Source organism: Pseudogymnoascus destructans, assembly GCF_001641265.1.
Source record: "Pseudogymnoascus destructans isolate 20631-21 unplaced genomic scaffold scaffold_1, whole genome shotgun sequence".
Taxonomy (NCBI): Eukaryota; Fungi; Ascomycota; class Leotiomycetes; order Thelebolales; family Thelebolaceae; genus Pseudogymnoascus; species Pseudogymnoascus destructans.
The window spans coordinates 2,077,436-2,091,469 of NW_020167520.1; the positions used below are offsets into that span (position 1 = coordinate 2,077,436).

Genomic DNA, 14,034 nt, shown 5'->3' on the forward strand with positions numbered 1-14,034 from the left:
AGCAGGCCGAACTGTCATTTCAATAAAAATCTAGGCAATACAATTGTCAACGATTCACTCAATGGCTTAGACTTGATCACGCAATATCAGACTTTGCATATCTCATGAGCGGGCTTGCGATTTCTATTGAACAAGCTATATAAAAAAGCTCCTCCGCCTCAATTTCGCACAAAAGCCATGTTTCTTCGAACAGAAACTGTCTATGACTGGTAGCTTAGCACATCCGTGAAAGTATAATATCTGTTCCGTAACGCTGCACCGGGAACAAGTAGGTAGGCCAGAAAGCCGGGGTATCTCGACATGTGAAATTGCGACCATGCCCCACGAAAATGCAAAAAGCCGAATGTGCGACCGAACGCCCCAGTAATAACGAGAGTTGTACATGCGTAACGTGAATGTGACGTAAAAGCGAAAAGTAGAAAAACTGAAAAGGTCTACGGTGCGTTCGAGTTTGCGCGAGGAGTTCGTCGCTGTTTGGGGCCTCGAAGATGAGCTTCTTGGATATCCCTTTCAGCCCAGTCGGGTAATTTTTTGGGAACTTGAGACGCTGAGCCTGAAGAGGTACGTTGGTTTCTTATGGATCTTCGAGAAGCGTTGATGAGTGCCAGGTATTCTCTATCAGAGGCAGCATGGGATATGCCGTCAGATTTTGACCGCCTGGGCTTCTAGTTTGTGTCAGTTCGAGGACCCAGGGAGAAACTGCTGCCGAAGCGCGAAAGGGACTTGAGAATGGGCTGGTTTTGGGGTTGAACATCTCTTGACTGTTCGGCCGAAGAAATGTTTGACGTTTGGCCTACTTTTGGTTCCAATAATCCACCTATTGCTGCAGCCGTATTGGAAGCTGTGGCAGTTGTTGGCTTTGATGGTCCATTGCTGGACTGCTGATGCCTAGATGATGACTCGGGAGCGATCCCAGTGAGCATACCGTTTCGTTTGACATCTAAAGCACGAGAAACAACCTTATCTCGGAAACCACTATCGCTTTTAAAGTGGGCAGTCATTTCCTTAACTCTCGAGGTCAACAAGTCATGGTTATCGCCAGTAGATAGTTGAAGGTTTTTATAAATCGAAGCTGCGAGACCTTCGGAAGCTTGCTCTTGGCTATGACCGCCTTGCTGCAAGGACAGCTTAAGGTTGTGGATGAGATCCTGAGAACCCACTGGCTGACGCGGCTGCGTATGCCGAGAAGTAGTGGGGGTGCTAGGCAACGGCAAGGGGGATCTACCACCCGCACTCTTCACTGAACTTGGTTCCTTCGAAGATCTAACGGGAGAAACTAGTGGTTGTGTCCCATGTTGTGAATCTTCTGCGATAGATATTGTTCCACTTCCCATGATAGGAGGCCGACCAGGTGTGCGTTGCGCTTGAGAGGACGGTACTACCGGTCTTGGGGTACGAAGTCGAAATGGGGAATCACTACGGTTTGTATCCGTAGATTGAATGGCTGCACCCGGTTGCTGGGAAGGTGGTGGAACCATTTTAGGTATGATAGAGTGAGCTTCAGCGCCTTGGCTGTGTAATACCGTTGGGGATACATCCGATTGCGATTTCACACTATCGGCGTATAGAGCCTCATTTTTGAGTCTCTCCATAACTAATCGCTGATTGACCAGTGCCTGCCATGCCACAGGGTCCGAGCGCTTCAATTTTTCATCTTGAAGGAGCTGCCGAACTTCTTTTCGTTCTTCTGCAGTAAGGTTGTCATCGCCTTTGCGATTGAAGGTATCTGTCATGATTATGTGTCGAATGCTAGGTGTATCGGTCTGAGAATCCAAGATCTTGTCAAGTACAGATGGGTCCATTCCTCTGACATTAGCGAGATTCTTCTGCTCGACGTGTTTGGGCTTAAACAAGAATTCACCCTTTTCACGCTTCGCCACAGCGAAAATATGCTGCTTATCAACCAATTGCGAAGCTAGTTGTTTTTTGAAGACAGCTTTGTTGTGAAGCTTCTCCTCGAAAGTTCCGCCTGCAATGAAGCGATAGACATAGACGGGTTTTTTCTGACCAAGTCTGTATGCACGGCCAACTGCTTGTTCTTCATTGATTGGATTCCATTTGAAGTCGAAAATAATGACACGGTTCGCTCCATAAAGATTAAGCCCTAAGCCGCCAGCCGTGGTCGAAATGAGGTATACCTCCGTATCTCCAGTGTTGAATTCTTTGGTGAGTCCCTGGCGCTTCGTCATTGGTGTGCTTCCATCAAGTCGACCATAGTTTCGCTTCGTTAACTTGCAAAGATTCTCCAGATAGTCAAGAGTTGCAATTGTTGTGGAGAATATAAGAACTTTGTCTCCGACTTCCCTGGAAGCATCCAGAATTTGGACCAGGATTTTTGTCTTGTACGAATTGTTTGCGTTTTCCGTTCCTGGTCCATAGCCACCGAAGAGATCCGCGACCTCACTAATTAGAGCCTGCGAGATATCGCTAGGAACAACAATGTCTCCATCGGCATCGCCATTTGAGGCTATTCTTGCTTTGTTTTTTCGTTCGGTCAGCTTATTTTTGAAGCAGATCGGGTGGTTGCAGAGGAGGGCCAATATTCCAATCCAAGACCAAAGAGTAGTTTGGCGTATTTTTCCACTCTCAGTGAATTGATCTTCATCAAGCGGAGACTCAAGCATTGCTTTCACGTAGATGGTATAAGCCTTGTGCTGTAAGTCAGTTAACGGGACCGTAATAATGAACTCTATCTTCGGTTTCAAGTCGTTTTTCAAGACTGATGAATCGGCCCTGTTGACCTTGGGGGAAATATCTTCCTTCAAGACTTCTAGCATCTTCAACGCCCGTCGACGTTCAGCAATCGTACTGTTTCCGTAGAGGCCCTCTTGAATAGGCTCGACAAATTTCGCGCGGAATTCACCGATAGGGCCGAGGTAATTGGGTGCGATCCATTCAATCATCGAATGGTACTCCTCAACATTGTTGGAAAGGGGTGACCCAGTCAATGCGATGCGGCTTTTCGATTTGAATCGAGTCGCAGCGATGGTAAGCGCAGAATTTGTATTTCTAAGCTTGTGAGCTTCGTCGGCAATGATGATATTTGGCCCTTTGAGGAGTTGTTCTTCTACGACTTCGAAAGTAGCCTGGTCTATGATCGGTTTTTTGTCCTCTTTTGGACCCATGTTCAGCATATTTCTAAACATTTCAAAGCCGAGAAGAAGAATGCCCCCATTTTTATACCACAAGTCAATTTCGGCCAAGCGCTGCTCAATCTTCATATTGGAGTCGACCTTTCGAAACCTCCCAATTTTCGGGCCCACATCTTTTTCTGGCACCCAAGTGAGCAGCTCGTCCATCCAGTTATCCATGAGTCCAGGTGGGGAGAGTATCAGAGTTCTTGAGCGCTTTAGCTTTTCGGGAATCTGGGAAGACACAGACGAGTCTTCGGAGCATGCAGCCTCGGCGATGGCAACGAGTAATGTAATGACTTGCATTGTTTTTCCCAAGCCCATTGTATGAGCCAGGAGACATCCCTGCGATGCGCCGCCTTTTGAGACAATCTGGCTCCACATAAATCGGACGCCATCAATCTGATGGTTTTTGATCCGGCTGCCAATATGGTCGTGGACAAAAATGAAGCCTTCCTGTTCAAACTTTGACTCATTGATAATGATTTTTGCTCGATCTGAATTTAGTGACGAACCAGTTTGGGCCAATTTTTTACGAAGAATTTGGCGGCGACCTTCTTGCTCTTGTAGTCGCATCTGGTCGTCTTCTCTTAACTTGCGGGCCTCAACGTTCTCGAAGATTTTACGTTGGCGTTTTCTAGGGGTTTTCAGCTGTTCTTCATCACTAAGAATGGGGCGTGTGACTAGACTTCTTTTTGTGCGCAACAATGGCTCTTCGTCGTCGTCGTCGTCGTAAGCTAAATGAGCCGTTACATCGACATACGCCTCTACCGCCACAAGACATACTCGAGTAAAGGGCCCAAACTTCGGTGTATTGTCTATTAGCTTCTGACAGGTTTTTGGCGCCAGGCGATCTTTTCTGTTTTTTTTTTTTTTGCAATCGACATACATTTCGAAAAGCCTGATCACACCCGTGAAGATACGGAAAGTCTTCGGGTCCATTCCTCTAAGCCTATCTTTTCCGTCACGGCATTCTCGCATAACATCGATAGTCTGGGTCCAAAGTTCATCTGGACTGTGAGCAGAGAGTAATTCGGAAATGCTTGTTCTTGCTTCTTTAGGCATATTGTGGAGAACCGCAATCACTAGGCGTGCCGGGTCGTTTTCTTCCTCCCACGCCTTATAACCATATGAGGCGATGACGGCTGGTTTATCATATGGAATGTCTTTTGGCGGTTTATTCACTACCAGTGATTTTTCAGCATCTGATTGGACACCAGACTCCGAAGCTCGGCTTCCCTCTATATTGGAAGATCTGGCTTTCAGAGTATTGCTTCCTAATGAGGACACACCCACAGCAGTCTTCCGCCGGGATTTGGATGGAGTGACGAGATCGATGATTTCTGGAGAATCTGAGAGGAAAGTCAAATCGACAAAGTTGGCAGAGCTTTCATCCACAGACGTGCCATGCCGGAGGCGCGACGAGGCTGGGGTCTGCGAGGACGACAACGGGGAGCTGGGAGGCAAATTTTGACGGGACAGCTTGTGGTCGATATCGCTGACCTTATCAACAGTCGGGGTATCGTCCACAGCACCGCATTCAACAGACGGAGCGAGGTCTCCATAGTTTTGAACACGACGTGAAGTCACCTTTTTGATGCTCCTCCGAAATTTCGAATCATCAGACCCTGTGACTAGCTCATTCGCGTCACTGCACTCACTTTCTTCGTCACTGACAATAAACCCTTCCATTTCATCGCCAGAACTTGCTGAATCGCTCTCAGTATCGATAATCTCTTCATCGGCTCCCAAGTCAAGATGTTGGACCTTCGTTTTTTTAGATTTCGGAGCAGGCAAATTTGGTGGAGATGGCTTCGCGGGTGCTTTCGTCTGTTCCAGAACTGATATTTGCCACAGAAGGTCTTCGCGGTCGAAAATGCTCTGTTCCATAATTTGGCACTGCCTATGAACTTGCTTCTGCGTAGTCCACTGGTCATTTAGAATTTCTTGGCGCATTTTGACCAGTCTGTCATTCACAATCCGGTCAAGGTGTTGCTGGGCCGCATTAATTTTCTCTCTCTTGGCATTGCGCGTTCGAGACTTTTGCCAAATACTCCACGCTTTCGGCTGCCGTTTAGGAAGCTGCTCGTTGTGCCATTTGGTATGAAGCAGAGCCATGCCCTGATCAAGTGCCTCACTGACTTCCTCACTGGTTAGAGGGTGCCTCTTTGATACAATCGAGTCTTTTTCTTGAGGCCCTCGTTCCTCCTCAATCTCACGCCAAGTCTCAATATCATATTCACCATCCTCATCAGATTCACCAAAAATCGGAAGCACTTTATCTCCTCCATCAATGTGGCGATATTTCTCGAGCGCGACCTCTGGATCCCAATTGTCATACGACGTTGGACCACCCAAGGCCATGTTTTCTGGCAAATTGAAACTTAAAAACCGCTCGCCCTCGTCACCATTAATTGACGCCGATTGTTTTTGTTGTTCCAAATTCAACTCAGGCCATGATGTTAGATCTTCTCTCGTAGTTATAACGTCGCCATTTGGTGTTGTATGAAATAGCGAGAATGAAGGAGTTTGGAACCTCGGCTTTAGTCTTGAAGGATAGGGGATCACCGCCGTGAAGCCCTTCCCATGTCGGCGAAAGTCGACAGCTTGCGAACGTAGAAGAAAGTTCATCCTTTTGTTGACATATAGACGTCGGCCCGTTGATATATCTGCGTATGACTGGCAAAAGTCGCCGTCGCCGCCATCTGCCAAAGGAACTTCTTTTCCGACCGGGACTCCAGAATAAAAAATACTGTCCACGGCTAGACTTTTCTTGCCAAGATAACCATCTGCTAGGCTTGCAGTAGACTTTTGTAAGCGGTTCTTTGACTCGGCTTCATGTGCCAGCTTCCTAGCTGCCTCGAGAGCGTTAACTCCACCCGATATCATGGAAGAGCCAGGCGCAGCCGGCTCAGGTGGGCGGAATATATGTGGAATTATCCCGTCGTGGCCTGGTTGGGGTACTGGGACCATGCGCTTCTTCCCATCGTCACCCGTAAATACAACTCCTGGTTCCAAATTTTGAGGGTCATAAATCCGAACGTTGTCTGCAGCAGTTGGGATCTCTCTGTGACGCTCTGGATCGATGGATTGGGAGAGTAACGTTGGCGCCAGACGCTTTATTTTATTTCTATTGCCAATTGCAGCCAGTCCTTCGGAATGCAACTGTGATCGACCACCGTCATCGGCGTCAACAGAAGGTGGTACAGGGCCATTTTGAGCAACAATCGGCTCGGGCGTATGGGACCTCAAATTTACCTGGGGGGGTTCCTTTGTAGTTATCTGGCTTTCACCATGGATTTCCGGCAACACACCATCCTCCGTAGGCAAACGGGTATAAGCCTTGCTTGTGGTGACAGATCTTTCGGATTCTCTGAAATCTCCACCATCGAGTCTCGACTGTAGTCCATGTTGCTGCACGAAATGAGCGTATTGCTGACTCTTTCCTCGGAAGTGAGATATCGCATGAAGTATTGTAGCCCGGTATTTTATAGAACGAGGGCCTACAAGGCCAAAGTCATCTCTCAATGTCTGATGGGTGATCTCAGTCAATAACCAAGGGCCATCTATTTCATGTTCGCGCAAGTTGATCTCGAGTTGTTTTGCATCAGGTAAGAGTTGTGTTGCAAACAGAGGAGGCCAAGTTCGATTCTCTGTGCATAGCTCCTGGACAACTCGATCAGTGTCCCATGTCCATGGATCTTCCTCGTCCATGGTGGACTGTGTGTCGGTGAACTCGTTGTGTGAGCATGTGTCCGATTGCTGTGGTGATTTAATGGATGTGAGCCAGTTCGATACGGCTCGCCGACTCTGGCCTATTATATCAACATCATTAGCCATTTGGTCCAAAGCGTTTCAGTCAATAGTTTGATGTGGGGAGATCATTACCCATCATGCGCCAGGCTCAGGCGGATTGGATAGATCCTCGGGGGAACGAAAGAAGAAAGGTAAGGCTCACTTGTTTGTCTTGGACATGTAAATGAGACTAGAAGAAGTTCGTCGCAGGCATGGTCGACTTGAATGAGGGAAATTGTCAACGAAATCGAAACTGTGTGGAGGTTTCGCCTTGCTTGGTGTTCGTCGAGAAGGAGAGAGAAAACAACGTAAGAAAATAAAATAGAAAAGAAGGGAATCAATTCGAATTGAAGCGACTTCAAAGTGGCCTTCTAGGATAGTTGCTGGACAGAAATGTTGGAATGTAGAAAGGAAGATGAGTGGTTAATTTTTGGGTCGCGCCTTGTCGAACGTCCTTATCGCAATCTTTTGATCGCGTTGTCAGGTGCGATCGTGGGGTGTGATTCTGGCCGCTTCCGGGGCCACGGCATAAGTAGCCCCGTGTTTGAGGAAATATTTCAACCCCGCTTAGTCACGTTGCTTTACTTCTAAGCCTGGAATATATCTCACACAATTGATCCGTCTGATGACAAATGCATGCTATTTATTCATCTATTCACACAACATTACCTGGATTTCACTTCAATTTCACCTTGAAGTTATTTCCTTCAAATAATTGCTTTCCACTACATCTTAAAGAGAGCCGGGTTTTGTGCTGAGTTAAACGATGGTCTACAAATCATACCATCGAGAGCCGACGCCGGATCAAATCGCACATATTTCTGCGCTTATTAAAGACTGGTCAATTGCACATGGGCTGGCTGTGAGGCCTCCGCCGGCTCTTGTTGCATCGGAGTCAGACCCTCATGGCATTTTGGCAACAACTGCGCCAGTCACATTACTGCCCAGTCCATTTCCACAAGTCTGCTTTGAGCAGGCTAGCTCTGTTCAGACCGCATATAATGGGCTTTATGCTTCGATTTCTCGGGATGAGGGGTTTTTAGCCAGTATTGTAGAAGAGTAAGCCATTTTGAATTGAGTTCCGTTCCTTGTTGCTGAGAAGGTTGCTCTGGCCAAACCATATTCTTTCGGACAATTCGTTGGTTGGAAATTATACTTTTCACGGGTCCCGTCCTAACCTGAAGCAGGATTTTAGAGGTGGACGAATTCATTGCTGAACTTTGGAAAGTCCATCTCAAGGTGAAGGAAGAAGGATATACCCAGGTACCTTGCTTCTTATTTTCAAAATCGAAAAGATTCTAATTTGGCTGAAGAAACTTTCACTGGGGTTATTTCGCTCCGATTATATGGTACATCAGGATCTTGAAAGCTCAAATTCGACGCTGCATATCAAACAAGTCGAGTTTAACACCATAGCCTCATCTTTTGGTGGCCTCTCTTCTCAAACTTCAAAGTTGCACAGGTACGTTGGCTTTTTGCCCCCCCTTTCCCCAACATCTAGGGCCGTCCCTGACGGCGAGAAGATACTTGGCCCGAACTGCGTACGGTGATCTTGTTGACGATACCTTGAAAGATGGCCGTAATTTGCCCAAAAATGCAAGCACAGAGACGCTTAGCTCAGGGCTCCGTACAGCCTTCAAAGCCTACGGAGAGTCTGCCGCAAATCACCAGACTTGCATCCTCTTCGTTATCCAAGACCAAGAAAGAAATATATTCGACCAGCGACATCTAGAATATGATATTGAAATGAACTCTGACAGTGTACGGGTGTTCCGCCTTCCGTTCTCCAGAATATTAGCAGACACTACCTTGGAATCTACCACACGCCGCGAGCTTCTCTACCGGCCACCCCACTCACCTTCTGAAGTATATGAAGTGGCTGTCGTCTATTTCCGATCAGCCTACGGCCCATCGGACTATCCAGATCAGGCAGCATGGGAAGCACGCCTCCACATAGAGCGTTCAAATGCCATAAAGTGTCCCTCGATACTGACACAGCTTGCTGGCGCGAAGAAAGTTCAACAAGTCCTTGCTACTCCAGTTGAAAACCCTGCGACTTCCATCCTTTCGAAATTCATTCCCGATTCTATGACTCGTACCAGTCTTGAAGAAACGTTCACCAACATCTATCCTCTCGATCAAACTCCAGCCGGCCTCTCGGCCCGCGAGCTGGCACTGGACGAGAAAAAGTGCAAAGGATACGTGCTAAAACCACAGCGCGAGGGAGGCGGGAACAACATCTATCGCTCTGCCATCCCAGGGTTCCTTCGGTCCCTGCCGGAGTCTCACTGGAAGTCATACATTCTAATGGAGATTATCACGCCGCCACCAGCGCAGAACCTGATTTTACGTAACGGTGAGGTGGAGAAGGGAGGTGTCATATGCGAGCTAGGCGTGTATGGCACCTGCCTTTGGAACCAGGAAACTGGTAACATGCTGAGCAATGAGGGAGGAGGATACTTGCTCAGAACGAAGGGCGATCAGAGCGAAGAGGGTGGAGTGGCTGCTGGATTTGGTGCTATGGACAGTGTTTGGCTTAACTGAGCATGCCAGCCTGCTGCAAATGATCGATAGAATAGAACTACAATGATACAAATGGTTTATTGGATACTTTCCATCGTCATAATTCTAGCAGCACCTGAACTAAAATTAGCGTCTCAGCTAAAAAGATCCGGTCGATTTAAGGTTTCGGTGCCAACCGTCAGTGGTTGCTTCCACGAACTAAGCCCCTCGGGTCTCTTTTTGAGCCTCCTTAATCTCTATTCATGGAAAAGAAAGAACGACCGTGATTGCTCTTTCCCCTGCTCCTCAACTGAAGGGTATGGATGGAAGGGTCTTTCTCTCCCATTTAGATTTCGCTATCATTGAAGCATCCCACAACGGACATATCCCTTTGATATTCCACAGATCCTTTGCTCTCCATCTGCCGGCAAGGTACTGGCTGGAGTCTCCCAAATGTTAGCCACTCCACCGACCGAACTCCTTAAAATCCCATAAATCAAAAGGCGTCTCAAACCAGGTATCGTAGTTCGAGATGCGAACTAGACTGCAAGCGCCGCAATAGCTCAATTTAATAGTCATTTCAGACTCGACTCAGGCTCTACACGCCAGCTTTAGGCGCATACCGTTCTCATTGCTGCGAGGACCATCAGCTTTGGTATCATCTGTCTTGAATACCAGCTCACCCCCCTTTCCTCTTTCGCTCAAGCCATAAGTCCGGTCTACCGTTGGCGTCATTTAGCGTAGTCGAAATGGAAATATAGACCCCTTTGTCGGGGTCGTTATAGCCCAGTCTGAATGAGAATCCCGTAGTAGAAAGCCTGTGGGCAACTCTCAACTGTTCCTTTCTTCCTTCCTCACCCACAATTCGATATTCCGACGCAGTTTCTCAACAAGAGTCAACGCCATCAACAACTATCAAATCAGCAATACACTCCCTATACCCGCCTTTGAAGGCCCTGTAGTTGTTAGCCTCTCATTCTAATCGCCCTCATGATCGTGGCTTCAAAACATTCTCGCCCGGACCAGTGGCCCTCAGTTCGTCTCGCGCCGCTAGCCACTGTTAACTCCGGCACCTCCAGATTGGCATCGAGGCCAAGCCAAATGGATGTCCGTTACCTTTTAAACCCAGAAGTAACCCCAGAGTCCGAGCATGGGTCTAGGTTCGCTGGGCATCTGGAAGTCGTTTGCTCCCCCATCGCGCCGTCTTCGCAGTCTTCATCCCCGGGAGCAACATTCGGGCGCACGCCGCTCCCTGACGTGGCACCGGCTGTATTGACAGGCTCGACGAGTTCGCCTGACGTTCCTATTTCTGGATTAGATCACCTCGCGATGGCTGCATCTATGAGAAAGCCATCACCAAAGCACCACATGCAAGCTGGAAGCTACTCGGTGCCAGCTAAAAAGGTGACGAGAACATATATCGAGGAGGTTTTGACAGAACGGGGCCAATCAATGACGTCGCATGACATCTACAAGGCTATAATTGTCATCCCGAATGTAAAGCTCGCGCCCCAGAGCGTGCGTAAGGAACTGTCTCGCTTTACGTCGTCGTTTGAACCCCTCCGGGATTCGACATGGGCGCTGAAGAGCTGGGGATTGTCGGCTTGTAGAATGTCGCGCAGATTTGGCACTGGCGGGGGCACAAAGGAGGCGAGGCAAAGACGGGCGGCCAGGAAATAATTTATGATTTCGACAGATGGGTAAAGGAGTTTCGGCGTTTTGTTCGACTTTGTTTCTGTATATCGACCGACTGAGAGATGGATGGTGTGCCATGGAGCCCTTGGGAGAGCGGATTCGCAACCGGAAAAAAGGACACGGCCCAACTTCGACAACCACACAAGCGACTGCCACTGGACGACGCCGACACCATCTAACCGCATCTTGAAAACTAATATGCCTTTTGAAAAACTTGCTTCTTGGATATTGGAAAACGCACCGCGGAATCGTATTTTGAAATTTAACAAACAATAACCTCGGAAAAAAAACCTCGGAAAACAAACAAACAATCGCCAAAATATTTGCTTCATGTACTTTGGATAACACAACCTGTATTGCTTCTTGAAATTAACTTGCTCATTTGTAAACAAATTGTTTCTCCGCTTTGGGCGAACGCAACGCATTCATATTCCTTTGCATTTTAACAAATTCAGACAAAAAAAACACCCCCTCGGCCCCCTATTCTCCTCGTGGACAACGGCAAACACACACGCCAACCCGCCTTTGGACACTGGAAACAACAGCGAGCGCACCACCGATCCATATTGAGACCAGGCCATGGATGGCATCAGCAACATTGACACAAATTTGAAACTGGAAACGAACGCAATCGCATCGACAACTTCGACAACTTCGACAACTTCGACAACTTCGACAACTTCGACAACGCCTTAAAAAATCGAAGCCAGACGATAGGTACTAATACCAATAACCCGGATATACTTGTGCAATAAGTATAGTCAAGTGGAGGGATGGAAACGGTTTGACTGAAGAGGAGGAAAAGCTCATCACTTTCCTTACTTCTCCTATCCTTGTCAAGTTCCAGGACTACCTCAGCAAACCCTCTCGGCCTCCGACCAACCAGCTGGAAACTTTTCGGTTGGAACTGGTTCAGCATTTGCATTTCTTCTGGATATCTTTGAATGATTCTGCGTTTGTATTTTTTTTCTTTTGGTTTGTTTTTAAGGACTTCTGGTGTTCGGATTTTCCCCATGACGTCTCCCTCTCTGGGATGACTCGACTTCAATATCGGCTTGGGGTTTTATTTTGGATTTTGTCGGGCTGAAAGAGGACGGCGACCTTATCACATTCTTCGTCTCTCCTATTCTTGTCAAATCTTGGGGATTGTCTTTTTCCGTAGACTCTCACCCACCCCGACCAACCAACCAGTCAAAACTTTTTGGCTGGAAATGGTTCAGCGTTTGGATTTCACCAACCAGTCAGCACTTTCTTGGCTGAAGATGGTAAAGCGTTTGGATTTTCTTTTGGGCATCTTTGAAGACTCCCTATCAACCAATCAAGCGTTTTAGCTGGGAATGGTTCAGCGTTTGATTTCGACTTCAACTTCGACCCGGAATGTTTTGCGTGCATGTGCTGCGATAACGGCGGAATCGACAAAACGGTAATGAGGACAAGGGGATAAATACACGAAGGAAATGCACTGTCATTACAATGGGGTGTAAAAACTGCGCAGAAAATTGGAATCCTCCGCTCTGGTTAAAATTGTATTGTTAGTCCTATAATGTGTATTAGAGGACCAGAGTCAATGAAAGGATGTTTTCCACCAAAAAAAATGCAATTAGATCTGCGCGCGTTGTGAAGAGAAGTTGCGTGGCCAAGGCAGAATACAGAATGTAATGAAAGTTTTTATGATTGGTAGGTATTCCTTATACATACTCCCGCGCCGGGACTCGTCCATACCTTATATCATACACGTAAGGAAATGCTGCCGCCGCTGCCATGCTTATCCATCCATTCATCCTCTCTATACCGAGCCGGGGGTTTTGAGATGCATTATATTCCGCAGTCATCGTTCGCCATTTCCTCCTTCGCAAATCCTAGAGGGGAGATCTCCCGCGCATCCATCTCATCCTGCCCCCTTCCTCGTCGTCTCAACCATCTACTCCTCGGTCGAAGTCGGTCTCTTCAAGATCTCCACCGAGCCTACACCACGTCAGTAACCCCCCTCCTACCCCCCACACACCCAGAGTAACTCACGATGCACAACATTCAACGCCCTCCTCTCCTTCCCCTCAGCATCGGTATACTGATCCATCCTCGCGTCTCCCTCCACGTAAACCAACGTCCCCTTATCCAGCGCCAACAAAAAGTCCCTCCTCGCGCCCGCCTCAATGAAGGCAGCCACGTTCCACCAGCTCGTCTGCCTGTTGTCCCTGGGCCCGCTGCTCGTCGCCAGGCTGTACTTGACGATCTCGCTGCCGGTCGAGGTGGCCGTCAGCTCCGGCGCGCCGGCCAGGTGGCCGATGAGCTGGAGCTTGGCGAGGGGGCGGGCGGGGGTGGTGCTGAAGGCGCGGAGGGGGGTGGTGGCGAAGGCGCGCGGGACGCGGAGGATGGTGCGGGAGAACATGCTTGTGTGTAGGTGGTGGAGGTGGTGGTGGTGGGTTGATTTGCGGCGGTGGTTGATGGGTTGGTGGTGTTGTCGTCTCGATTGGGACGATTGGGCGGTGGAGAGGAGGTCACGTGGAACGGAGATGGTTGTTGGTGAGAGAGATGGCTGGGCGGTGGGGACGGAGATTGGGAGGGTCACGTGGACGGAGACGAATGAGGAGGAGCCGAGGATGATCGATGATCGCTTAGTGGACGGAGATTGTGAAGGGTCACGTGAGACACTGGGATTAATTTGTAAAAAAAGGCTGGGAACGATGTATCCGCATTCAGCCCCTATTCCCTATTTGTCCAGGCATCTTGGTGCTTTTCCTAGTGTAGTTCCCCTACAAAAGGCAGGACTGACTGTCTCTGGCTGGACCATTTATGGAACATTCAGCGGATTCTTTTTCGGGGTGATCACAAGTCCCCGAGATTTGAATGGCCGGAGTGATAGTTGTCGGTTTCAATATCAAATTCTCTGTACACCTCATTTCGCTTGCTC

General features: G+C 48.3%; 4 protein-coding genes across 4 annotated transcripts; 2 read left to right on the forward strand and 2 right to left on the reverse strand.

Annotated features, from left to right (window-relative positions):
- Window positions 1-5: 5 nt before the first annotated feature.
- VC83_00557 (uncharacterized protein) lies at window positions 6-7,424 on the reverse strand. The gene is made up of 2 exons (XM_024464248.1): window positions 7,090-7,424; window positions 6-6,946 (listed from the first exon to the last, which is right to left on the reverse strand). The coding sequence occupies exon 2, from the start codon at window positions 6,843-6,845 to the stop codon at window positions 666-668; it is 6,180 nt and encodes a 2,059-aa protein (XP_024328638.1). The 5' UTR covers window positions 6,846-6,946; window positions 7,090-7,424; the 3' UTR covers window positions 6-665.
- A 118-nt stretch (window positions 7,425-7,542) lies between these two features.
- Window positions 7,543-9,512, forward strand: VC83_00558 (uncharacterized protein). The gene is made up of 4 exons (XM_024464249.1): window positions 7,543-7,985; window positions 8,114-8,189; window positions 8,240-8,388; window positions 8,450-9,512. The coding sequence occupies exons 1-4, from the start codon at window positions 7,693-7,695 to the stop codon at window positions 9,468-9,470; spliced, it is 1,539 nt and encodes a 512-aa protein (XP_024328322.1). The 5' UTR covers window positions 7,543-7,692; the 3' UTR covers window positions 9,471-9,512.
- A 906-nt stretch (window positions 9,513-10,418) lies between these two features.
- Window positions 10,419-11,108, forward strand: VC83_00559 (uncharacterized protein; the record flags this gene model as incomplete). The annotated part of the gene is made up of 1 exon (XM_024464250.1): window positions 10,419-11,108. One exon carries the CDS (start codon window positions 10,419-10,421, stop codon window positions 11,106-11,108), a length of 690 nt encoding a protein of 229 aa, XP_024328321.1.
- Window positions 11,109-12,669: 1,561 nt separating this feature from the next.
- RIM1 (ssDNA-binding protein, mitochondrial) lies at window positions 12,670-14,029 on the reverse strand. Its single transcript, XM_024464251.1, has 2 exons — window positions 13,143-14,029; window positions 12,670-13,088 (listed from the first exon to the last, which is right to left on the reverse strand). The coding sequence occupies exons 1-2, from the start codon at window positions 13,510-13,512 to the stop codon at window positions 13,045-13,047; spliced, it is 414 nt and encodes a 137-aa protein (XP_024328461.1). The 5' UTR covers window positions 13,513-14,029; the 3' UTR covers window positions 12,670-13,044.
- Between the last annotated feature and the right edge of the window lie 5 nt (window positions 14,030-14,034).